Genomic DNA, 24,336 nt, shown 5'->3' with positions numbered 1-24,336 from the left:
GCCCCGTACCCAGGTATCCAGCGCACCTGGAATGAGCCCCCTGCTTTGCAGCGCTCTCGTCCTTCCTGCTGTATTGCCCAATCCATATCATGAAGTCTACGCACTGATTCAGTTTCTAAACTTGCATCCCAGCCGCGCTCCCAGGCCTGGGAGGTGCCTTAAGCCAGTCCACTGAGGGGGCCCTGGCTCAGCCGGCTCCCAACAGTGTGTCTCCACCGTCACTGCCAGAACCGGCCGCTCTGTGCACCCACACGGAGTCTTGTTCTGTGAAGAACTGGATCGTAGGACTGGTTCTGAGACGCCCGAGGAAGAGCCGACCAGAGGGGCAGCAAAGCCTTGGAGCAGAAGGCAACATGGAACAGGGTGCAGGGGACACAGAGCACTTGGTTTGGAGAAACAGCAGGAGGAGGGACCTTTCCCATTTTAGAAACAGGAAGAAAGAGGGAAAAGATAGACAAAGTCACAGGAAAATTCATAAATTTGACAGCAGAAAACTGAGAGAATTCCTAACCAATGGTATCTTTTTTTTTTCTTTTATCCCTATGACATTAGGAGATCAAGTGTCAGGGTCATAAATTTGAATACAATAAAGAAGGTTAGAAATAGTTATGATTGAAAATAGGAGTATTTAGAGAGACAAAGGCTCAGCAAAATATATGGAAAATTTTAGGAGGGGAATTTTCTTTCCTTTCTCTCTAATTTTTGAAGATACACCAAAATGGTTTTTAGGGAAAAAAACAAAGTGTCATTTCTAGTTTGTGTGGCACCCTTAAAGGCGTTTGCTCATCTTCCCTGGGGCCAGGCGCCTGCAGGAAGTCTCTGGTTAGGCTGTGGCCACAGCTGCCTGCGGTGATTCAGGAATGCAGCCCCTGCCCTCAGCCTTGTTTGCTCAGGAGGGACACGTTCCTCCTGCTTGATGCATGGTCTCAACTGTCTGTGTGACCTCTCTGCGGGAGGGCACACCTCCCTTCTACCAAGTGCCACCAGCCAACCTGGGTGGCACAAGCGTTCCTTTGTGAGGGGACCCTCCCAGCCTTCTGACAGGGGTCAGGGGTGGGGACCGCCTGGCACTGGGGCTCCCAGCATCCAAGAGAGAAGGGGGGAGGCAGAACTGGGGGTGGGCATGGGGGAGAAGCAGGAATGGGAAACTGGGAGGAAGAGGGGGACGGGGGAGAAGGGGCACATGCCACGATAACAGACTAGGATGGCAGAAGTAAATGGAAAGTCCTCAAAGCTCCTCTGCTCCCTCCAGCTGTCAAGAGGGGGAGGAGAAAACCCCGTGGGAGGGGGGAGGAGGGTGAGGGCTCTTAGGAAGTTATTTAAGAGCCAAGTTACTTGTCCTGTTTCCTGCCTGCCTGTGAGGAAGTAGCCGAGCCACAGAGGAGCCTGGCCGGGGCCGCAGGGCGCGCACCAGGTAAGCCGCCCCACCCTGCTCGCCGCAGAGCCTGCTGCCGCACCCGCGCCGCCGCGGTGGCCCCAGTCCTCAGGCCGCTGCGCTGGGGTCCCGGGACGCCAGTCGGAGCCCCGCCTGCCCAATTCCCGCGCTTGGACCCCAACTCCGCATCTACCCAGTCCCACTCAGAAGTGGGGCTTCTCTCTCGGACGCTCCTCGAAGGTCTCCCGAGGGCGCTGCTTGCTAAAAAGGCCACCAAATGGGAATGGGGGAGTTGGGAGAGCTCCCCCCAGGACAGGCCCCCTTTCCTCAGAGGACAAGGGACAGGACTTAGCTCCCTATGTCTGTGCATCGCCTCCCCTCATCCCAAAGCAGAGCTGAACTTGAGCCCCCTGCCCTCCCGGAGACCCCCAGAAAGGGGTGCTCCTGCCCACCTGCGCCCACCCAGCCAGGCCTGCAGGGGCTGGGACCTGGCTAGCACCTGGGGCCCCCAGTCCTCCCCTTCAGCAGCTCGCTCTCCCAACAGGGTGCTGCGCTCTTCTGGACGGTTCTCTTCACAACCCACACTCCCCTAGCGACCCCACCACCCACCCTTCCCATTACTACTTCTCACCAGGGGACTGCTTTTTCCTGCCTTTCTTCCATCATTAACGTTTTTCTCTCTCCTCCCCTCCTCTTCCCCTCAGGTCACTGGTGAATGTCTGTAAATGTGCTTATAGATATTTATGGATATCTATTCAGACCTCAGCCTTACAAACACTCCTGTCTCCTTCCAAGACCAAATGCCCGCGGAAGCAGTTCTCTTGTCCCCCAGTGTGTTGCCATTACTGCACATGTTTCTGGAACAGTTTCTACTCTGGTGGCCTCTATAATAGTGACTCTTCATCTTTGGAGGGTGTGCCTGGTTTTTGAAAACAGCCAAGCTGCCAGGAGTCATGACTGGGTAATCCAGGTGATGAAGGGGGAAAACTTCATTTGGTCCAGAAACAAAGTCCCCCTTCATTCGGTCAGTGGTCAACAAGTGCTTGCTGGGGCGGACAGGCATGTGGTGTGTGAGTTGGCTCCGCGCCCGCATGAACCTGGAGCAGGGAGAGCAGACTGGGAGCGAGGGCGGTGGGGCACCTCTTCCCACTTGCACGTCCGCTGATAGCCTTGCTTGCAGTTGCAGCGGGCCTCCTCCCAGCTGCCCAAGCTGCTCCATCTCCTTACCCTCCTCCATGTGGTTGTTTCCAAAGCAGTTCCCACCTCCTCACCCCCAGCTGGCTTTGTTCATGAATCTTGGGGAGCTCTTTCCTCACCCCACCAGACTGTATGCTCTCAGAGCAGAAATCCTGTTTTGTTCTCCGATGTATCCCAAGTACCTGGATCACAGCTTGGCACATCGTGGGCCTTCCGTAAATACTGTTTGAATTAAATTGCAGATGTGAACGCTTTAGAGAACAACACTGATCTGGACATGTTGTATGAGTTTATTCTAACAGTGACTTATAATCTCATAAATCTCTATGAAATGAGCACAGACACAGTGCATGCGTACGCCAGTCAACGTTTCTTACAATGATGTTGCCTTCAGAGGTACAGGGCTGGGGGAATCTGCTCTCCAAAATCTTTTAAATTTTCCATTTCTTCAAATCAGCCCCTGCTTTCCATATGTTTTGACCCAGATGAAATCTCCTCGAGCTCCTCCGGGAACTGCATTCCCCCATTAGACCAATCTTTGCTTCCACTTCTCAGTTGTTATTTATGTGAAACTCAAAATGTGCTGCTCGAGTGCTACCACACACGGATATGTCTGTTTCTCTATTTTGGAATCGTGGTCTCAAATGTACTTCACTTCACATGCCTTTTCTACTGTCTTTTTATTTTTTCCCCAAGGATTTTATAAAGCTGAGGATGTCGGAGACCTCCACGCCCGCCTTTGGAGGCAGGAGAGCGGTGCCACCCAACACCTCCAACGCTGAGGAAGATGACCTCCCCACGGTGGAGCTGCAGGGCCTGGTGCCCCGGGGCGTCAATCTGCAAGGTAGGAGCTCACCTCCAGCGCCAGGCACTATGGCCCTGGCCTCTCTTCCCTGCGGGAGAGCATCCTCTGTCTCCACAGGAGCTCCCACAAAAGGAGGCCCCCTGGCACGTCTCTAGTTTTTATAAAGAAAGGACTCAAAAAACCCCTTTTAAGTGGGAAAGCACCAGAGACCCAGATCCTTGTCCCAGTTCTGCCATTTACTGACCTTGTAACCTCAGGGAAGTCACTTTGTCTTTCTGTCTCTCAACTGTTTCCTCTACAAAACCAGGGTGCTGGATTAGTTGGGGCCTCTTCCAGCCTTACTGTTCAATGCTTTTAAGAATTTTCTCTGGCTGGAAGATTCCACTTCCAAAATATTGTGGCTGTTTTGATTGTCTGGCTTGCACCTCCTTCCTTCTCCCTCCTCCCTCCTCCATCCATTGCTGTGAATCTCAGAGCGGGGAGAGGTGCCAGACTCTGACAGTAGCAGAGATGGAAGCCTCTATTTCTCTCCAGGGAAGCTGGTGAGCTGGCAAAGCAAGCTGCTTCCCTGCCTCTCGCCTCTGCCTCATCCCAAGAAACCTGCTCTGGGTGCAGCAGCCAGCAGCTGACCTCCTCTCAGCCCTGTCAGCTGTGACAAGGCCCAGGTGCCAGCGCTGGCTTGGTGATACAGACGCCAGTCCCTTGGGACACAGCAGGGACATTCGGACTCATTTCCCTGAATGGCAGCTAGTAGGGAGCCCTTTTTGTCAATAACGTTCATGCACCAAAATTCTGTTTTGCTCCTGAGGGTGCTCTGTACTGGGTTTTAACGGGGCCAGACACCCATTTGCGGGGGCAGGTGGGCACGATCATTCTGGAGCTGGGTGGCTGACTTGCCTCGTTGGAAGAAGAGCAGCTCTTGAAAGCCCCAGATTGACGCAGCCCTCCTGGTAGCAAAGGGAAGGGCAGTGCTGGTTGCCACCAAATCAGCAAGTCAGAGCCTGGCCCAGATGTTGCAGGCAGGTTTGATAGTGTCACTATCACATCTCTACAATTGCTATCAAACTGCAGAAACAGAGAGGTATCCAGTACCATCCATCAGGTACCGTCCAGGTTTGGGGAGGGGCTCACAGTACAGAAAGCCATCCTCAGTCAAGCCCTAGAGTTTGAGGGGCCAAAGCAGACCACTAGTTTTGAACACTCTTTCCCAGCGGGAGCCTCACTCTGACATCCCACCAGGACAGCCGCAGAATGGAGTTGGGGAAGACTTGCTAACCACCCAACCTCCACCCCCAAGCTACAGGTTAGGAAACAGAGGCCCAAGGCAAGTAGTTGATATTCACTCTTTCCTGCTCAGCCTTCCCTCTCTTTTATTTTTTTTTTTGTAATAATGAAAATAAAATTGGAAAGCCTGCAGACATCAAACTGTCAAGCAGGTCACCTTGCTGTATTCAGTCTTCTAGCAAAATTCTCCTCTGACAGAAAGAACTCTGGGCCCCTGGAAGGGGGTCTCCAGGGACTGGGAAAAGTGGGCAGGAAGAGCAGGCAGAGCTCCCCCGGGTTGGGGAGGGGAAGTGCAGGTCTCCACGAAGCAAAGAGTGCCCTGGGCCAGGAGGCAGAGGTCCAGCGTCCTTTCCCTCATCTGCCTCTTCTTGCTCACTCTGGGACCCAGGGAACCCCCATCCTCAGTTTCCCCATAAGCAAAATGGAAGCAAGACTGACTTCCCAGGTTGTCATGAGGGTCTAAGGAACAGTGTCTGTGACAGTAGCTGACCCACAGCACACAACCAGCAAGTGTTCATTGGTTCGGAATGTGCGACTTACCATGCCCCAGCAAGGTCAGGAAAGCTCTCCAGTGAACACTCACTTCTGCGGGGAATGTGTGCAGCCTGTAGCCCCTGCAAATATGAAATCTGGACAAAATGTTGCCAATAGCACATCAAAACTGCCAGAGAACTTGAGCCGGTAGATCAGTTAAGAATAAATCTGAGATTACTGTTTCTGTTTATTTGTTTTTGGGGGCAGAAGGGAGGAGTAGCTTCACTGAATTATTTTGAAAAATCAGTCATTGCTTACCTGGCAGTCATATGTGTCCACAACCCAAGTGACACTCTGAATATTCACTAGACACCCTGGCATGGGAGTGTGAGTGAGTGTCCAGTGGCCGTTTGTAGAATGAATGTGCGGACACAGTCACTTGCGAATTGAATGCCTCATAAGCTCCAGCGTCATTGTTATTTTATTATTAATACCAAGTTCCAGATTTTGTAAATATGCATGCATTTAATGCTTTTTTGTGCAGATGGGCTAAGTGCCACATGCTGTGGGGTTAGGGTCTCTGAACCCAGGAATTATGACAGGAAGTCCCCGATGAGTGGGACAGGAAAAAATACCAGCACACAAACAAGGAGGTCTGTCTCCTGGTTACCCTCTGCATTTCAGATTTCTGTTTAATTATTCTAAAAACAGGTTTTCTGGCACTATGTCAAGTTTTCCCCAAGTCACCTGCTAAGGGACTAAATCTAGGAAGGCATAGTCACTCACCTGTAAAATGCCATCTTCTTACAGTTCATCCAGTGGCCACTAGTGGCCTCTCAGAGGACTTAAGTCTCTGATCACTTCTGAGGGTGGCTGGCTTCAGGAACACAGGCCCTCAGTCAAACTCTCTCCATTTTTCTTCACTGGGGCTCTTTCCTTTAGCCAGCTGCCCTTGTGAAACTGACTGAGAAGCACAGAGACACAAGAAGAGGAAAATGCCGGGTTTTTCATTTTGAATAGTTTTGTAGCAGTGAGTCCAGCCCATCACTGTGTACGATGGATGTAATTATATTATACAAGTATACTGAGTATGTGCAATACCTTTAAGTTATGGCTTTGGTGAAAATTTTGTTAAGAATTATTTTGGTAAAATCTCTATTTCAAAATGTATAAACTCATGTAAGTTTCCTCCCATACACACCATGGTATTTAAGAAGAATTGAAATAGTTGAGGTCACACTGGAATCCCAGAGGTGAGACCAGCCAGTTAGTGGTGGTGGTCAACATTGTCACACGGTTTTAGGCATCTTCATGTCCCCTTTTGAACTCAGTTGTAGCCAGGAAAAGTATCATGACAATCTCCTCAGATCTGGATTTGCATCAATTTCTAGTAGATTATTCTTCATGCTCAGTTGGTGTTTCTGAAAAATCTCTCTCTAGCCTTCCTGATCTGAAGGGTTGTGTGTAGCAAATGGAATGTTCCAGAAGATAACCCGATATTCTTCGGCTGGTTTCACTCTACATTATTAACAATAGGTGGTCATTTGTAGCAGCAATTGGAATACTTATTTGACAGGTCTAATGTATTGAATTCAGACTGGAAAGCAGGCCTGGTTCCATAAAAAATCAAATGTAGGTGGGATCTAGTAGTTTTCAGGCCAGTAGGGTCTTATGCTTTTCTGAGAATCCCCTCCCTCCCACCACTCCTTGTTAGAACTAAATCAACCAATTAACCAGTTAATGACCAACCTCTCCTTTGTGCAAATTAAACCTCTCTGGTTTCAAGGTTATTAAGAGAATAAGAGAGGAATTCAGTGTATGATTAAGAAATAATGTTGTGTAGCACAAGTTCATCCTTTCATTCACTTCATGGAAAAACACATACTGGTTGTCACATGTGTCAGGAGCTGCTCCAGGCTCTCTCTGGGAACACAAAGATGAGTAAGTCAGTCCCTGGCCTCAAGCAACTCTCAGTCTAGAAGACAAAATAAACAAATGAAAGGTAACTGCAATTCAATGTAATAAATACTGTGACTGATATTTATGTATTAATAAGTTACAGTGAAATAACCAAAAGGAATGTCTGGTGTGGGGTGGAGTGGGGAAGAGGGTGAGGAAGACTTCATGTGTTCTTGACAGATGAGCACATAGAAGGTCATTTGCAATAGAGGGAACAGCATATGTCAAGTGAGGCTTGACAAGGAGAAAAACAGCAGATGAGCCTGGGAAAAGATGGCAGGGTCACACCACAGCAGGCCTCGAAGACCTGACTTTTCATCCTGCGGATAACAGAGGCCTTGCAATGGATTCCAAGTAGCAGAATTACTTAATCAGAATCATGGTTTATAAAGTAGTAAGGAAACATGGAGAGAAGGAGATACATTTAGAAGCTGTCTTGATACCCCAGGTTAAAGAAGAGTAGAGTAGAGGGATTTGAACCCCTGGAGAAGGCGGGGGTCTCATTTTTCTTGTTCCAGCTTCCTCCAAGGAGCTGAGCATTTCTTCAACATAGTAGGGTAAAGGACATCATAATAGTAACATTTTTAAAGATAAGCCCCTTAAGAAAATGTTTCTAATCATTCTAATTAATGAGACTTAAAAATTCTGGGCATCCAAAAGAAGTGTAAGAAAGATCTCTTTTTTCTGTTTTCTTTTCACAATAAACAGACTTAGTTCCTTGTGGATAGCATTTACACCTATAGTTTAGTAATATTACCAAAATTTCATGGAGAACTAAGTTCACCGGGGAATTCCTAGAATATGAACCTAAATATTTACCTTATTTCAAGATTCCATCTGTGACAGGTATAATCATTCTCTGAAGAATATTTTTAAAACCTAGGGAGAAAATAATCCACTTTTTTTCATATTAGGGAAAGAGTAGGAGGACAGGGAGGCAGCTGCTCCCAAGGAGAGACGTTTTTTATCTTCAACAGTCCATTTCCTAGTGTTTTTAGAATTAGGCTAAATTGTGTTAGGCAGACATTTTGAAAGCTGTGACACTGCAAGAGCGAGCTGTCAAGTCCCAGCTACAGGATCTCTTCAAAAGGACAGGGCTTAGCAAGGAGCTGCTCCATCTTGCCAGGACCTGGGCTTGGACAGGGAGAAGCAAATTCATTTCCTGTTTGTGGCAAATGGAGCCTGGATGATAAGAAGGCTTTTTCAGTCTAAACTATGTCTTGTTAAGCCAATAAACAAAGGAAAAATCAATATGCCAACTTAGTCAATGTTTGCTGAGTACCCTACATGGGAAGAGGCACTCTGAGGCAAAATGGATGATAGAATGAACTACGATATTTTTATATCTATGCTCATATTTTGTGACAACTATCTTCAGAGTCCTTGCTACTATCAGATATTATAAGAACCAAATACTTGCCTTGATCTTTGGGTGACTGTCCATGAGCAACGGAAATAAGTGTTGTCTAATCAGTGGTATTGGGGACCTCTTTTCCTTTCCTAATACTTGGGTCAATGCCCAGTAAATCCATTGACCCACTAGGAGACTACATGGGGAAAGAGCAACATGGCCATCATTTCCTTCTTTTTCTAAGGAATAAACCACTCACCTTTTAAGCTTCCAGATGTCTCATACATTCATTCAACTACAGTCTAGAACATTATTTCTTCAAACTCCTGACCTCTCAGTGTAGATTTTAATCTTCTACATCTTAGACAAGTTTTATTTTTAATGAAATGCCTTCTTATTTTAAATTATTTTCAGATGGATTTTTAAGAGATTATACAAGGAAATTTTACTTATCACTGCCTTAACTTTTCTCACTTAGTGTACCACTGTGATATTTTTTTCTTTCTTCCTGAAGACATTGACTTGTTAAAGTGATATTACAAAAGCAAATGACAGGATAACTTAGACAAAATAACATTTTTAAAAACTTCATACTTAGAATTAAATGTTGTCAAAAGTATGAGAATAATATAGACTACATTATTTTAAAGTAAACTATTTATAGATGTAGACATAGTTATATTTGTTTGTGTTCACTATGAAAAAAACTGTATACCCATGAGGTAGTTTTGTTTTGTTTTCTTTTGGCTTAAGTTTTATATACTCAAAGACATTTATTAGCACACTTTTTGCTTACCCTGTCTTGTAAGTAGTACGGGCAGCTATGAAGACACAGCATTTTTATTACAATATGAAACAAAACTGCTGATCTGGAGGCCTTGCATTATAAATCTTTACTTCACCACCTTCAACAATATATATGGTCTGAAACTGGCACATTTTCAGAAAGAAGGGTCTGATAAATGACATTTAAAAGACATCTATGGTTAATCCTATGGAAAATGGAATAATCCATTTTAAAATGAATAATCAACTCCAAATTTTCAGGTAAATGTTTTGCTCACATCGATGGTGGCATGCTTGCTGTGGCATTTTTGCACATTGCCCCAGGCTGTGGTTCCCATCCTTTTTGGTACCAGGGACTGATTTCATGGAAAACAATGTTTCCATGGACTGAGGGTAGGCATAGTTTCAGGATGATTTGAGCACATTATATTTATTGTGCACTCAAACCTCTCTGCTAATGATAATCTGTATTTGCAGCCACTCCCCAGTGCTAGCATCACTGCCTCTGCTCCATCTCAGATCATCAGGCAGTAGATTCTCATATGGAGCCACAACCTAGATCCCTTGAATGCTCAATTTACAGTAGGGTTTACGGTAGGGTTTACAGTAGGGGTCGTACTCCTATGAGAATCTAATGCTGCCGCTTATCTTACAAGAGGAAGAGCTTACATGGTGATGTGAGAGATGGGGAGTGGCTATAAATACAGCTGAAACTTTGATGGCTCACCCGCCACTCGCCTCCTGCTGTGCAGTGTGGATCCTAACAGGTCACGGACTGGTACTGGTCCTCAGCCCAGGGGTTGGGGACCACAGGCCCCAGGTGTGATGACAAGGTTGTTAAGACATGGTCTGCTCCTCAAGGGACTCATGGCTAAATAATCTCATGGCTAAAAAAACCACCTATAAAAAGAAAATACAAAGAGGTTAATGATAATATATATTAAAAAAAAGAGAAGTGTATTCTCGTGGTGGAATCTTTGGGGTTTGCTAGGTATAAGATCATACTGTCAGCAAAAAGTGATAGTTTTATCTCCTCCTTCTTGATTTGGGTACCCTTAATTTCTTTCTCTTCTGATTACTCTGGCTAGGACTTCCAGCACTATGTTGAATAGAAGTGGTGACAATGGGCATCCTTGTCTTCTTCCAGTTCTTAGTGGAAATGTTTTCAGCTTTTCCCCATTCACTATGATGTTGACTGTGGGTTTGTCATATATGACTTTTATAATTTTGAGATATATTCCCTTCTATGCCTAGTTTGTTGAGGGTTTTTATCATGAAAGGATGCAGAGTTTTGTCCAATGGTTTTCCTGCCTCTATGAAGATGATCATATGATCTTTGTTTTCGCTTCTGTTTATGTGGTGAATCACATATTGATTTATGCATGTTGAACCATCCTTGCATCCCTGGGATGAAGCCCACTTGGTCATGGTGGATTATTTTTTTGATATATTGTGGAATTTGGTTTGCTAGTATTTTATTGAGGATTTTTGCTTCTATATTCATACGGGATATAGATTTATAGTTTTGTTGTTTTGTTGTGTTGTTTCCTGGCTTTGGTATCAAGGTGATACTGGTCTCATAGAATGAGTTGAGGAGTATTCCTACCTTCTTGATGTATGGAATAATTTCTGCAGTGTGGGTACCAACTCTTCTTTGTAGGTATGATAAAATTCATCTGTGAATCCATTTAGTCCAGGGCTTTTTGTTGCTGGAAGATTTTTTATTTCTGCTTCAATCTCATTGCTCATTATTGGTCTGTTTAGGAGTTCTATTTCTTCCTGATTGAAGTTGTGTGATTCCAGGAATTTGCCAAACATATTAAGCAGAGTCTCGGGGTACAAAATCAATGAACTCAAATCAGTAATATTCCTATACACCAATAACAGTCAAGCTGAGAGTCAAATCAAAGAACCAATACCATTCACAATAGCTACAAAGGAAATAAAATACCTAGCAATATACTTGACCAAGGAGGTGAAATATCTCTATAAGGAAAATTATGAAACACTGAGAAAAGAAATTGCAAAGGATACAAACAAATGGAAAAACATATCATGCTGAATAATCTGTAGAATCAACATTGTTAAAATGTCCACACTACCCAAAGTGATTTACAGATTCAGAGCAATCCCCATCAAAATACCAATGTCATATTTCACAGATCTAGAAAAAATAATTCTACACTTTGTTTGGAATCAGAAAATAGTCTGAACAACCAAAGCACACTTAAGCAAAAGGAACAAATCTGTAAGCATCACATTACCAGACTTCAAATTATACTACAAGGCTATAGTAACCAAAACAGCGTGGTATTGTCACAAAAATAGAGACATAGAATAATGGAACAGAACAGAAAACTTAGGTATAGAACTATCCACATACAGCCAACTGATCTTTGACAAAGAGATAAAAATATGCACTAGGGAAAAGAAGCCCTATTCAATAAATGGTGCAGGGAAAATTGGTTAGCCACATGCAGAAGAATGAAACAGGACCCCTATCTCTTACCACACACAAAAAATAATTCAAGATGGATAAATGACTTAAATGTAAGGCATGAAACCATAAGAATTCTAGAAGAAAATGTTGAAAAAACTCTTCTTGATATCAGCCTAAACAAAGAATTTATGAAGAAGACCCAAATGGCAATCACAGCAACAACAAAAATAAATAAATGGGACTTGATTAAATTAAAAGACTTCTGTACAGCTAAGTAAATAATCAACAGAGAAAATAGACAACCTACAGAATGGGGGAAAATAGTCACAAGCTACACATCCAATAAAGGGCTGATAACCAGAATCTAGAAACAACTCAAGCAAATTAGTAAGAAAAAAAATCAAACAACCCCATCAAAAAGTGGGCAAAAGACACAAACGGAAGCTTTTCAAAAGAAGATAGACAAATGGCCAACAAATATATGACAAAATGCTCAACATTACTAATCATCAGGGAAATGCAAATCAAAACACAATGAAATATCACCTTACCCCTGTTAGAATGGCTTTTATTAAAAAGTCTAACAATAATAGATACTGTCATGGATGCAGAGAGAAAGGAATGCTTCTACACCGTTGGTGGGACTGCAAATTAGTGAAATCTCTATGGAAAATAGTATGGAGATACCTCAAAGAATTAAAAATTGATCTACCATTTGATCCAGCAATCCCACTGCTTGGTATTTACCCAAAGAAAAAGAAGTCATTGTATCAAAAAGACACTTGCACTTGAGTGTTTATTGCAGCACAATTCACAATTTCAAAGATGTGCAACCAACCCAAGTGCCCATCAAATCATGAGTGGATCAACAAAATGTGGTATATGTGTACCATGGAATACTACTCAGCCACAAAGAAGGATGACTTAATAACTTTTGCAACAATTTGGATGGCACTGGAGACCATTATCCTAAGTTAAGTATCTAAAGAATGGAAAAATAGACACCACATATACTCACTATTAAATTGAAACTAACTGATAAGCACATGCATAGAAGGAAGTAAAACTTAACGGAAATCAAGCAGGGAGTAGGGGGGAGAATGGGGTGGGCGAAAACCTACCTAAAGAGTACAATGAACACTATCTGGATGACAGGCATGCTTATAACCATGACTTAAGCATTATAAAAGTGATTCACGCAACCAAAAATATTTGTACCCCATAACACTTTGAAATAAAAAAAAGTGAGAGAAAAATGTATTCTGAGAATTGAGAGGAGAAAAGGATTCCATCTACCTGTAGAAATACAGGAAAGGAAACGCAAGCCTCTCTGGCTCAGAAGACAGGGTGTGTAAAAAGGCATGTTTCCCTGGGAGGTTTGCAAGGCCACTTCTAAAAGCTTCCCCGGGGGCATTCTTTTCCAAGGTGACTCCAGTTGCTCAGATTCCAGCCTTCCACCATGCCTTCTCAGATACTGGATTTCTTAATTCCTTGACTCTAAGAGCCCGTCCAAATGTGCAGTGCTGTTCTGATAAGTATTGCTGTCATTGACCATGTGCCAGGCCCTGCACGATAGAGCTCTTGATTCATTTTCTCATTTAATCCCCACACCAATGCCATTTTATAGATGAGAAAACTGAGGCACAGGAAAAGGTCCAAGTAACTCGTCCAAGGTCAGAAAGACAATAAGTGACAGAGTTGAGATTTGGGCCCAGGCAGTCTGACTCCAGAGTCCATGTTCTTATCAACTATGCTATTCTACCTTAATAAATATTTATTAAGAATTTACCAGGTGCCAGGCACTCTATGAGGTAGGTACTGCATTCCCATATCGAAGACAAGAAAGCTGAGGCTCAGAGAGTTTGCATAATTAGTAATTCGGAGTTTGCGTAATTAGTAATTAGTGAAGCATTTCCCAAAGTATATTCTATAAAGCACAGATCTCCAAAAGAAAAGTTTTCATGGTCTTATAAGCCTGGAAACCATTGCACCTGTAGATTTATAGTGCACATCAAAATATTGAAGTCTCTCCCATAAATGCTACAGTAAAAAGTCCTGATCAACTTTGGTTAGGCCAGAATTTCCCACACTGGTTTAACCACGGAGTTCTTGTTCTTCCAATACCTATCAATATCCCACAAAACTAGCACTGCACTATGCAAAGATGGACTGGCTTTAACCAGACTCACTAGACATTAACCAGGTTCACTAGGCTGGGGTATAAAATTGGAAAGCCAGGTTTTCATTTGCTATGAGAACTAGAATTGAGAACTGAGTACCCAAAAATTACTTGAGTATTTGTCCCTCCCCAGCTTTATTTTTCCCTGTAGGTAGAGCTGCTTGGGAAGCTAAGGGAGTAAAAGAATATTATACTTGTTTCAGAGCACATTATCATGGAGGAGGAAGGGGAGGAGTAGAGGAGGCAAGTCCTGGGAGTGCTGGAGGAGCAGCTCACTCCTCCCCTACAGGCAGACGTCCCTCACCCAGAAGCTGCAGCAGCCTCCTAACTGGCCTCCCAGACCCCAACACTGCTCTCCTCAGCCCCCTTTCCACTCTGTCACCAAAAGCAGCTTAAATTCATTTATATATGTAAATCTAATCAGGTCAGTTTGCTGTTTCAGATTCTTCACTGGATCCCCAGTGCAATTAAAATCCAAACTCCTTAATATGGTCTGCAAGGCTTGCATGAGCAGGCTCCTCCCCACTCCACCTCTGTGGCTCCCACTGCTATACTCCAGCTACCCAATCATCTTTCAATTTCTAAGTCACCACACACTCCTTGGCCTCAAGTCTTTGGGTAGCCTCCTCTCTCTGCCTGAAGCATTCTTCCCCACCCGCCTTTCCAGAGGGACAACTTACTCCCATTTTGACTGCTGCTTCTATGTCACTTCCTATAGAACACTTCCTTAATCCCCCAGTTTGGGTTAGGGGATCCTTCTAGATACCACCCACCCAATACCCTATACTTCCTTTATCAGAGTATTTATTACACTGTATCATAATTATCTGTTCGCTTTTTAGTATCTACCACTGTGCCTTTACTTAGCTTATAGTTATTAGGCAGTTGTGTAGTCAACATTTATATCCGTATCTTGAGTGGTGACATAAAATAGCATAAAATTCCTGGAGGACAGAAAGGTAGGTAGACTATTAAATATATTGAATGCACACATAGGTTCTAAAATTATCTTAAGAGCATGGAACAATGAACCAAATTCAATGAGAAGAAATTTCATATGAATACATGTAAGTCCTTAAAATTAAGCTAGAAAGAAGAAAACAACTGTACAAATAGATATGGCCAAATAGCAACAGGAGTGAGTGACTTGCAGGGGTATGGATTGAATTTTAATCCATTATTGGTAAAAATGACATTAGAATATATTTTTAAGGGTTTTGCATGAGCAGATGTTTAATATAAATCAACAATAAGAGTGTTCAAGACATTGATAATATCTGCAGCTGAAATAATAGCAATATACTACTTATTTTAGAAGATGTAATGGTCTCATTTGTTTTTTATTGTAAAAACCACAACCAGAGTAATACACATAATTATAGAGAAAACACTTCAAGAGAGAAATTGACAAACAGAAATATTCCAAAACAGAGTGATGGGTAAAAGTTCTGGAAAGAATTTCTTAAAGAACATTTGAAGAAATGGGGGAATGTTTTACTCAGAGGAAACCTAAGAGCAGTCTTTAAATACCTAAAGAATGCCAGAGGACTTATTCCATCTTTATCCAGAATTCCGAATGAGGATCCATGGTTAGAAAAATTACAAGGAAGCTGATGTCAGTTCATCTTATGTGGATTTTTCAAATATTTAGAGTTGTTTAAAAATGGACTGTTGCCCTGTGAGATAGTGAGTTCCCTGTTCAGGCAGAAGCTGGATGCCCAGGTATTAATACTAAGGCTTTCGTGAAATGTTTCATGTGGTATATAGCAGGTGTACCTGATGGCCCAGAAAGTTCATTGCCACCTGAGATTCTGTGAGGCTGTAGCATCAGTATATTCCTTCCATGGGTGCTGATGGATGGAGAACTGATTAAATCTGTTTCTGGGGATTCAATTTTTTAGCTTTTAAAAAAATAATAATGATCAAAAGCCAGTGTGCTAAGAAAGAGGACCAGATGAGCTGGTTATGAAGGTCCCTTTCAACTGGGACATTTATGATACTCTAGCTCTATAATAGGCTGGTTTATCACTGGGGATTGTAACCTTAATAAGACCAGAGAACTTAGGAAAAAGTCTACTTGGAAGAGAGAGGTCTAGAGAATTAAACATCTTTAGTCCACAGCATAATAGGAAGAAAGTGCCCTTCAGGGGGACATGTACTATGACAAGGTTCTGAGATGAGGTAAAAATAAAACTGCAGCTTGCACTTTCTGTTTGCTGTAATGCTGCAGTCAGAATAACCCCCGGAGCACCATGCCACGTGAAATGGCTCCGTCAGAGTTCGTATCCCATGAGCCACGGGTAAGCCTGTGGCCGTATGTACAGGCACAGTATCAGAGGAGTTGCATCATTGTCTCACTGACTCTTCATAGAAGTTCTTTTTTATTTGAAAATATTTTTATTTTAAAATATTAATGTTTTTGTTACATGGCATGAATCAGGGCTATAAATGTGCCCATCACCTGAATAGTGTTCATTGTACCTGTTAGGTGGGTTTTTGTCCCTCCCTCCTTACCTGTCCCTGCTGCTTAATTTCCAATGACCTTTACTTCCTTCTGTGCATATGTGCTCCCATCACTCAGTTCCAGTTTATTAGAGAGTACACGTGGTCTTTGCTTTTACATTCTTGAGATACTTTGCTTAGGATAATGGTCTCCAATTCCTTCCACATTGCTGAAAAAAGCATTAATTCATCTTTTTGTGGTTGAGTAGTACTCCATAGTATACATATACCGTATTTTGTTGATCCACTCATGAATTGATGGGCACTTGGGTTGATTCCACATCTTTGCAAATGTGAATTGTGCTGCAATAAGCGCTCAAGCGCAAGTGTTTTTGTGATAAAATGGCTACTTTTATTTGGGTAAATACCCAGTAGTGGGATGGCTGGGTCAAATGGTAGATCGACTTAATTCTTTGAGGTATCTCTATATTATTTTCCATAGGGGTTGTACTAATTTGCAGTCCTACCAATAGTGTAGAAGCGTTCCTTTCCCTCTGCGTCTGTGCCAGGATCTATTGTTTTTGGACTTCTTAATAAAATCCATTCTAACAGGGATAAGGTGATATCTCATTGTGGTTTTAATTTGCATTTCCCTGATGATTAGTGATGTTGAGTATTTTGTCATATGTTTGTTGGTCATTTGTGTATCTTCTTTTGAAAATCTTCTGTTCATGTCTTTTGCCCACTTTTTAACGGGGTTGTTTGATTTTTTCCTTGCTGATTTGTTTGAGTTCTTTATAGATTCTGGATATTAGCCCTTTATCAGATGTATAGATTACAAATATTTTCTCCCATTCTATAGGTTGTCTATTGGCTCTGTTGATTATTTCCTTAGCTGTGCAGGAGCTTTTAATTTAATCAAGTCCTATTTATTTATTTTTGCTGTTGCTATAATTGCCATTGGGGTCTTAGTCATAAGTTCTTTGCCTGGACCAATATCTAGAAGAGTTTTTCCTATGTCTTCTTCTAGAATTCTTATGGTTTTATGCCTTACATTTAATTCTGTTCTCCATTTTGAGTCAATTTTTGTGAGTGGTGAGTGATAGGGGTCCCATTTCATTCTTCTGCATGTGGCTAACCAATTTTCTCAGCACCATTTATTGAATAGGGCTTCTTTTCCCCAGTGTACATTCTTGTCTGCTTTGTCAAAGATCAGTTGGCTAGATGGTTTTATATCTGGGTTCTCTATTCTGTTCCGTTGGTCTCTGTCTCTATTTTGTGCCAATACTGTACTATTTTGGTTACTATAGCCTTGTAGTAGAGTTTGAAGTCTGCTAATGTGATGCATCCAGCTTTGTTCTTTTTGCTTAGGATTGCTTTAGCTATTCAGGCTCTTTTCTGGTACCAAACAAAATGTAGAATTATTTTTTCTAGATCTGTGAAATATGATGCTGGTGTATTGATAAGGATTGGATTGGATCTGTAAATTACATTGGGTAGTATGGGCGTTTTTACAATGTTGATTCTACTGATCCATGAGCATGATATGTTTTTCCATTTGCTTGTATCTTCTGAAATTTCTTTCCTCAGTGTTTCATAGTTCTCCTTGTAGAGATCTTTCGCCCCCTTCTTAAGTATATTCCTAGGTATTTTATTTTCTTTGTAGCTATTGTGAATGATATTGAGTCTTTGATTTGATTCTTAGCTTAACAGTTATTGATATATAAGAATCCAACTGATTTGGGTACACTGATTTTATAACCCGAGACTGCTGAATTTATTTGTCAATTCCAGTGGTCTCTTGATAGAGTCTTTGGAGCTTTCTAGATACAAGATCATAGCAGCAGTGAAAAGTGATGGTTTGACCTCCCCTTTCCCGATTTGGATATCCTTAATTTCTTTCTCTTTCCTGAATGCTCAAGCTAGAACTTCCAACACTATGTTGAATAGAAGTGGTGACAGTGGATACCCTTATCTTGTTCCAATTCTTAGAGGGAATGCTTTCAACTTTACCACATTCAGTATGATGTTGGCTGTGATTTTGTCATATATGGCTTTTATAATATCGAGATATATTCTTTCTATGCCTAGTTTGTTGAGGGTATTTTATCATGAAAGGGTGCTGATTTTGTCAAATGCCTTTTCTGCATCTATTGAGATGATCATATGGTCTTCATTTTTGCTTCTGTTCATGTGGTGAATCATATTTATTGATTTACATGTGTCGAACCATCCTTGCATTTGTGGGATGAAGTTCACTTGGTCAAGGTGGATTATTTTTTTTGATGTGTTGTTGAATTCAGTTTACTAGTATTTTATTGAGGATTTTTTCAACTATATTCATGATGGATATTGGTCTGTAGTTTTCTTCTTTTGTTGTGTTCTTTCCTGGCTTTGATATCAATGTGATACTGGCTCTGTAGAATGAGTTGGGAAGGGTTTTCTCCTCCTCTTTTCTATGGAATAACTTCCCAATCTGGGTACCAGTTCTTCTTTGCTGGTCTGGTAGAATTCAGCTGTGAATCCATCTGGTCCAGGGCTTTTTATTATTGGAAGACTTTTTATTAATGCTTCAGTCTTTCTGCTCATTATTGATCTATTCAGGAGTTCTATTCCTTCTAAGTCTTAGAAGATTGTGTATTTATTTCTAAGTCTTAGAAGATTGTGTATTTCCAGGAATTTGTCCATTTCCTCTATGTTTTCTAGTTTATGTGCCTAGAGATTTTCATAGTATTCATGGATGATGTTTCTTATTTCTGTGCTATCAGTTGTAATATCTCCTTTTTCATTTCTGATTGAGCTTATTTGGTCCTTTCTCTTCTATTCCTGGTTAATTTAGCAAGAGGTCTATTAATTTTGTTTATCTTTTCTAAGAACTAAGTTTTTGTTTCACTGACCTTTTGTATTATTTTTTTGTTTTCCATTTCATTTAGTTCTGCTCTGACCTTAGTTATTTGTTTTCCTCTGTTGGCTTTGGGTTTGATTTGCTCTTCCTTTTCTAGTTCCTGGAGATGTGATATTGAGTTGTTAATCTGTGATCTTTCTGAATTTTTGATGTGGGCACTTTAGGCTATGAATTTGCCCTTCAGGAATGCTTTTGCTGAATCCCATAGATTTTGATAACTTGTGTCCCCTTTGTTTTTCAATTCAAGGAATCTTTTGATTTTCATCTTAATTTCACTATTGACCCTATAATCATTCTGCAGCACATTCTTTAATTTCCATGACTTTGTGTAGAATTGAGTGTTACTCTTGGAATTGATTTCTAGTTTTATTCCACTATGATCTGAGAAGATACATGGTATGATTTCAATTTTTCTTTAATTTGTTTAGGTATGTTTTGTAGCCTAAGATATGATCAATCTTGGAGAATGTCCTATATGCTGATAAGAAGAATATATAGTCAGTATTTTGGGGGTATAGTGTTCTGTAAATGTCTGTTAGGTCCATTTGTGTTAGGGTCCCATTTAAGTCCAGTGTTTATTTATTTATTTTCTGCTTTGATGATTTGTCTAGCTCTGACAGTGGTGTGTTGAAGTCCCTGGCAATTATGGAGCTACTATTTATTTCCTTGCTTAGCTCTAGTAGAATTTGTTTTATGGATCTAGGAGCTCCTGTGTTAGATACATATTTATTTAGGATTGTTATGTCTTCTTATTGAATTGCTCCCTTTACCATTATATAATTAAGGACCATCTTTGTTTTTCTTTGCCATTGTTCATTTAAAGTCAATTTTGTCTCATGCGAGAATGGTTATTTGTGCTCTCTTTTGGTTTCCATTTGTGTAGAATATTTTTTCCATCCTTTCACATTGAGCCTGTGTGCATCCTTTGGTTTAGACTTGTCTGCTGGAGATAGCAGATACTTGGGTTGTGTTTTTTCAGCCATTCTGCCAGCCTATGTCCTTTGAGTAGCACATTTAAACTCTTCACGTTAAGAGATAGAATCGATATGTGGGATGCTGCTCTGTTAATCATGTTGGGTAGTAGCTTATTGCTTTGTTTTTCCTCCTGTGCTAGTGTTTTATATGAGTTGTGAGCTTTAGCTTTTTAGGGTGAGTTAACACTGGTGGGTATCTATTGCACTGATTTGTGTATGATGTAGTTCTGAGCATTTCCTGCAGGGCATATCTGGTCATTGCAAATTACAAGTGTTTGCTTGTCTGGAAATGACTTAATTTATCTGGAAATTGTGAAACTTTACTTCATAGTATGCAAAATTCTAGGCTGCCAGTTGTGTTTAAGAAGATCAAAGATGGGGACCCACTCCCTTCTGGCTTGTAAGGTTTCCACTGAGAAATCTGCTGTTAGTCTGATGGGTTTTCCTTTGTAGGTCGGTTGTTGCTTATGTCTAGTTACTTGTAGAATTTTCTCCTTCATTATGACTTTGGCCAGGTTGATTACTATATGTTTCAGTGATGTCTTATTTGCTATGCATCTTCCCAATGTTTGATGATCATCTTGTATCTGGATGTCTGGATCTCTGGCAATACCAGGGAAGTTTTCCTCAATAGTTCTCTCAAATAGATTTGCTGTGCTTTTAGCTCTTTCTTCTCCTTCAGGGATACCTATAATTCATATGTTAGTTCACTTCACATAGTCCCATAACTCTCTAAGTGATTGCTCTGCCTTGTTTTTTCTCTTCTCTGCCTCTTTAAAAAATGACTGGGTTCGCTTGAGAGCTTTGTCTTCAAGCTCTGAGATTCTTTCTCTCCTTGGTTTAGTCTGTTGCTGAAGCTTTCTTCTGTATTTTGAAATTCCTTAAATGGCTCTTTCATTTCTTTAAGTTTTATTAGATCCTTTCTTGTGTGAGTTTTTCATTAATTTTCTGAAATTTTGAGGGCTTCTTTTTGTTGGTTTTCCACTTTATCTTTAATTCCTTTCATCTTATTTGCCATCCATATTCTGAATTCTATTTTTGTCATTTTGGCAATTTCCTTGTGTTTGGAGTTCACTACTGTAGCTTCATTGTGATCACTTGGGGCTGTCGAACTGTTTTGTTTTTTTATGTTGCCAGGGTTCTTTTCCTAGTTTCTTCGCATCTGAAACCTCTTTTCCTGACTTAGGACTAATAGGTTTGCAGGGCACCTGTTCTTTGCTGGGGACTCACCTGCTTCATTAGAAGAAGAGGAGGTCCCTTGATGGCGCTTTTTTCCCTACTCCGGAATGTTGACGTGGCAGGGGAGGGGCTTGTGCACCACAAGGCTGTAATGTAGCTGTTCTGCTTTGTTCTGTTCACTTGTGGTTGCCACAGCTCAAGCCGGTGCTGGGTGGTCTTTCTGCCGGGTGTTGGGTTGTTCGCCAGATAGTTGTAGGAAATTCGAGTTGGGAGCTGGGAAAGACCCTCTGCACAGAGGCTGGCATTGTGGGTATTGCTCTGCCTGGGGTCTCCCCACAGAAGTGACAGTGGCAGCTGGGTGAGTCTCTCTAGGTAGTGGTCATGGTTTCCCAGGATGTGGGTGTTTGCTTGAACCAGGTCCTAGTGTACTGGCAGCTCAAGGCTGGCAGGGTATTGGACCTTGGAGCAGTGGTGGAGGCTCAGGGGTGGGGTCGTGAGTACCAGGTGCAGTGTGTAATCTCAGGGGCAGTGTCCCAGGCCTAGCGGGAGCTCTGGAGCCACAGGGGTGGAGCCTTGGCCTCCAAGCTGGGACTGTGGAGGAGCCAGAGCAGAGCTTCATAGCAGGGCCTCAGAGCTGGAAGCGGGGCCCTGTGGGCAGTGGCCTGATCCGACCTGGAGGACAGAGTCAGGCCTGAGCAGGTGGCAGGTTGTTCGACAGGCTCAGGGACTGTGCAGATGCCAAGTCATGCAGGCGGAGTTCGGTTCCAGTGGCCCAGGGACAGCAGAGTTCTCCGTGTACCCCACCCCAGGACCCACTGAAGTAGTCGCCCAAAGCCTACCAGGTCAGCGCCTGCAGTGAGTGCCTCAGTGAACCACCATGCTCAGATCGCCTTGTGCTGTAGGGGAGGGGAGCTTGGCTTTCAGTCACAGGGTACGGTTCAGAGGAGCCTCGGCTTAGTCCTCTCCCTCCCCAGCCCAGGGGGGCCGATGTGGAGCCACCACTGCAAAGCTGAGTCCCATGCAGACCTGGTGCTGCACACCTGAGATCACAGGATGGCTTCAGCTGCAGAAACCCAGGATGAGCTGCCCCACGATTCCCCCCACACCTGTTATCCGGTGCGGTGACTCTGCACAGACTCCAGGCAGGTCCCCAGTCTGTGGAGGCAGAGGCCTGGGGCAGTGGAGGGAGCCCTTTCACAACTTGGCCACCGTGTCTGTGGAGAGAGCATGGCACCCTAGCACTCTATCCGCCTATTCTTCCCTGTGTGTAGAAGCCTCCCCAATATATCGCCCGTCACCTTCTTCCTCACACTGAGTGTCCTGCATTGCTTCTCGGTGATTTCACAATGTTCCTTCCTAGAAGAGCTTTCTACAGGTAGGCATCTGCCTGGAAGTTACGCTTCTTTTCTTGAGAGCAGTGTGCTCGTGGGCTGCTTCTAGTCCACCATCCTTTTCAAACTCTGAATCTTCATAGGCGTTCCCAAAGTATTAGTACTCTCATGTTAAGGGTGAGGAAACTCAGATTCTGAAAGGTAAAATGCCTTACCTAAGTAATTTTGAGACTTGGGATTCAAACTCTGGATTGCCTGAACGTGGAATTTATCAACAGTGTTTCAGGGCCTCCTAGAATTTAGAACTGAAGAGGATCTTAAAGAGCTTCCTGGGTTTGCCTATGAGAAAAATATGGGAGCCCAAGGGGCCAGGCGTCCTGCACAGGATTCCTGCATAAAAGCAGAGGAAGCCATTAGATTATTGTCCCCACCATGGGCACAAGTGCAGCAGCAGTGGTTTCTGTGCATTCTGTGTTTACAACCGTAAGGATAAACCATGCAGCAGGCAAGTTCAGGGAAAAAGGGGGAAGGCAAGAGACCGTGCATGCAACCACCCTCCCAGCCACCCTTCTCTCCCTAGTGGCTGCTTGGAACTCCAAGTGCACATATAGAAACCAGTCCCTAGACTAGATCTTCTAAACTGCAGTGTAGACAGGCAGTTGGGGTTACCTTCCCATTCCATGTTCATTTGCAGAAGGGAATGGAAAAGGGCAGGAGGAGAACGAAGCTTCATCTAAGGCTATCACATGCCAGACCCTTTGCTGGATGCCTTCATACATGTAATCTCACATGGTCTTATGTCACATTTATCCTTGTCATCGCCCATAAGATGCTATAACATAACATGTTAGTCTATCAAATAAATGTTAGTGCTCCTATCTTGCAGTGAGACATATGCAAAGTTAGACAGCTAGTAAACATATAACTGGCATGTACACTCTTGACTCCAAAAGTCAAAGGAAAAGCTTGTAAATGTTGGCTCAAACAGTCCAGGTTTTGACTTCCAGATTGGCCGTTTAGTAGCTAGGAAACCCCAGGCTAGTTTCTGCCTGTGTAAATGGAAACAGTCATACTTATCTCATAGAAATGTTGGTTTCCTTCCTCCTGACCTGTTCTCTCTGTTTTCTGCCTTGGAGGGGCAAGGTCTACTTTTAGAATTAGAGAAGGAAGAGGCAGTTGACCCTTCCTGAGGTACAAGGAGACTTGGATTAATGGCCAACTTTTTCCTTAGAATGTCCCTTTGTGGCTTTGTCAAATGTGATTCCTCCCTTTTGAAGGATAAGAAGATGGAAGTGGCGATTCTCCGCTTACCCCGAGTTAATCACAGAGTGAGGCCATCGTCATGACGGGGTGTACCTAACACTGAGAACCTAAAGACTTCAACTCTGGTTCTAGCTCCTCTGTATCTAGATCTCTAAGACAGGCATCCTTCCATCCCAGACTGAGTGCCTTGTGGTCTGAAATGAGATTATAGGTAAAAAAAAAAAAAAAAAAAAAAAAAAAAAAAGCTTTTGAAAACTCGCTTCAAAAGCAAGAATGTCACAAGAGGCTGACTCTTGAGTCTGTGCCCCTTATATAGAATTCCATTCAGCAGACCTGGCTACCTGCCTTCTTTGGAAAACAAAATGTTTTTTGAATTTGTGTTTAAACCAGTG

The 24,336-nt window shown here is 42.7% G+C and overlaps 1 protein-coding gene across 2 annotated transcripts in view; it reads left to right on the top strand.

Moving 5' to 3' along the window:
* Window positions 1-1,330: 1,330 nt before the first annotated feature.
* F13A1 (coagulation factor XIII A chain) overlaps window positions 1,331-24,336 on the top strand; it is a 155,736-nt gene continuing 132,730 nt past the window's right edge. The window contains exons 1-2 of one of the 2 annotated variants that reach the window (XM_045551634.1): window positions 1,331-1,414; window positions 3,269-3,416. In XM_045551634.1, coding sequence (XP_045407590.1) covers window positions 3,287-3,416 — 130 coding nt within the window. In that variant the 5' untranslated portion in view covers window positions 1,331-1,414; window positions 3,269-3,286. Of the gene's footprint in view, window positions 1,415-3,266; window positions 3,417-24,336 lie in introns of those variants that run through there. The other variant, XM_045551635.1, reaches the window with a different exon arrangement.

The sequence above is a fragment of the Lemur catta genome, chromosome 5 (assembly GCF_020740605.2).
Source record: "Lemur catta isolate mLemCat1 chromosome 5, mLemCat1.pri, whole genome shotgun sequence".
Taxonomy (NCBI): Eukaryota; Metazoa; Chordata; class Mammalia; order Primates; family Lemuridae; genus Lemur; species Lemur catta.
This window is presented reverse-complemented; position numbering and strand designations above follow the sequence as displayed.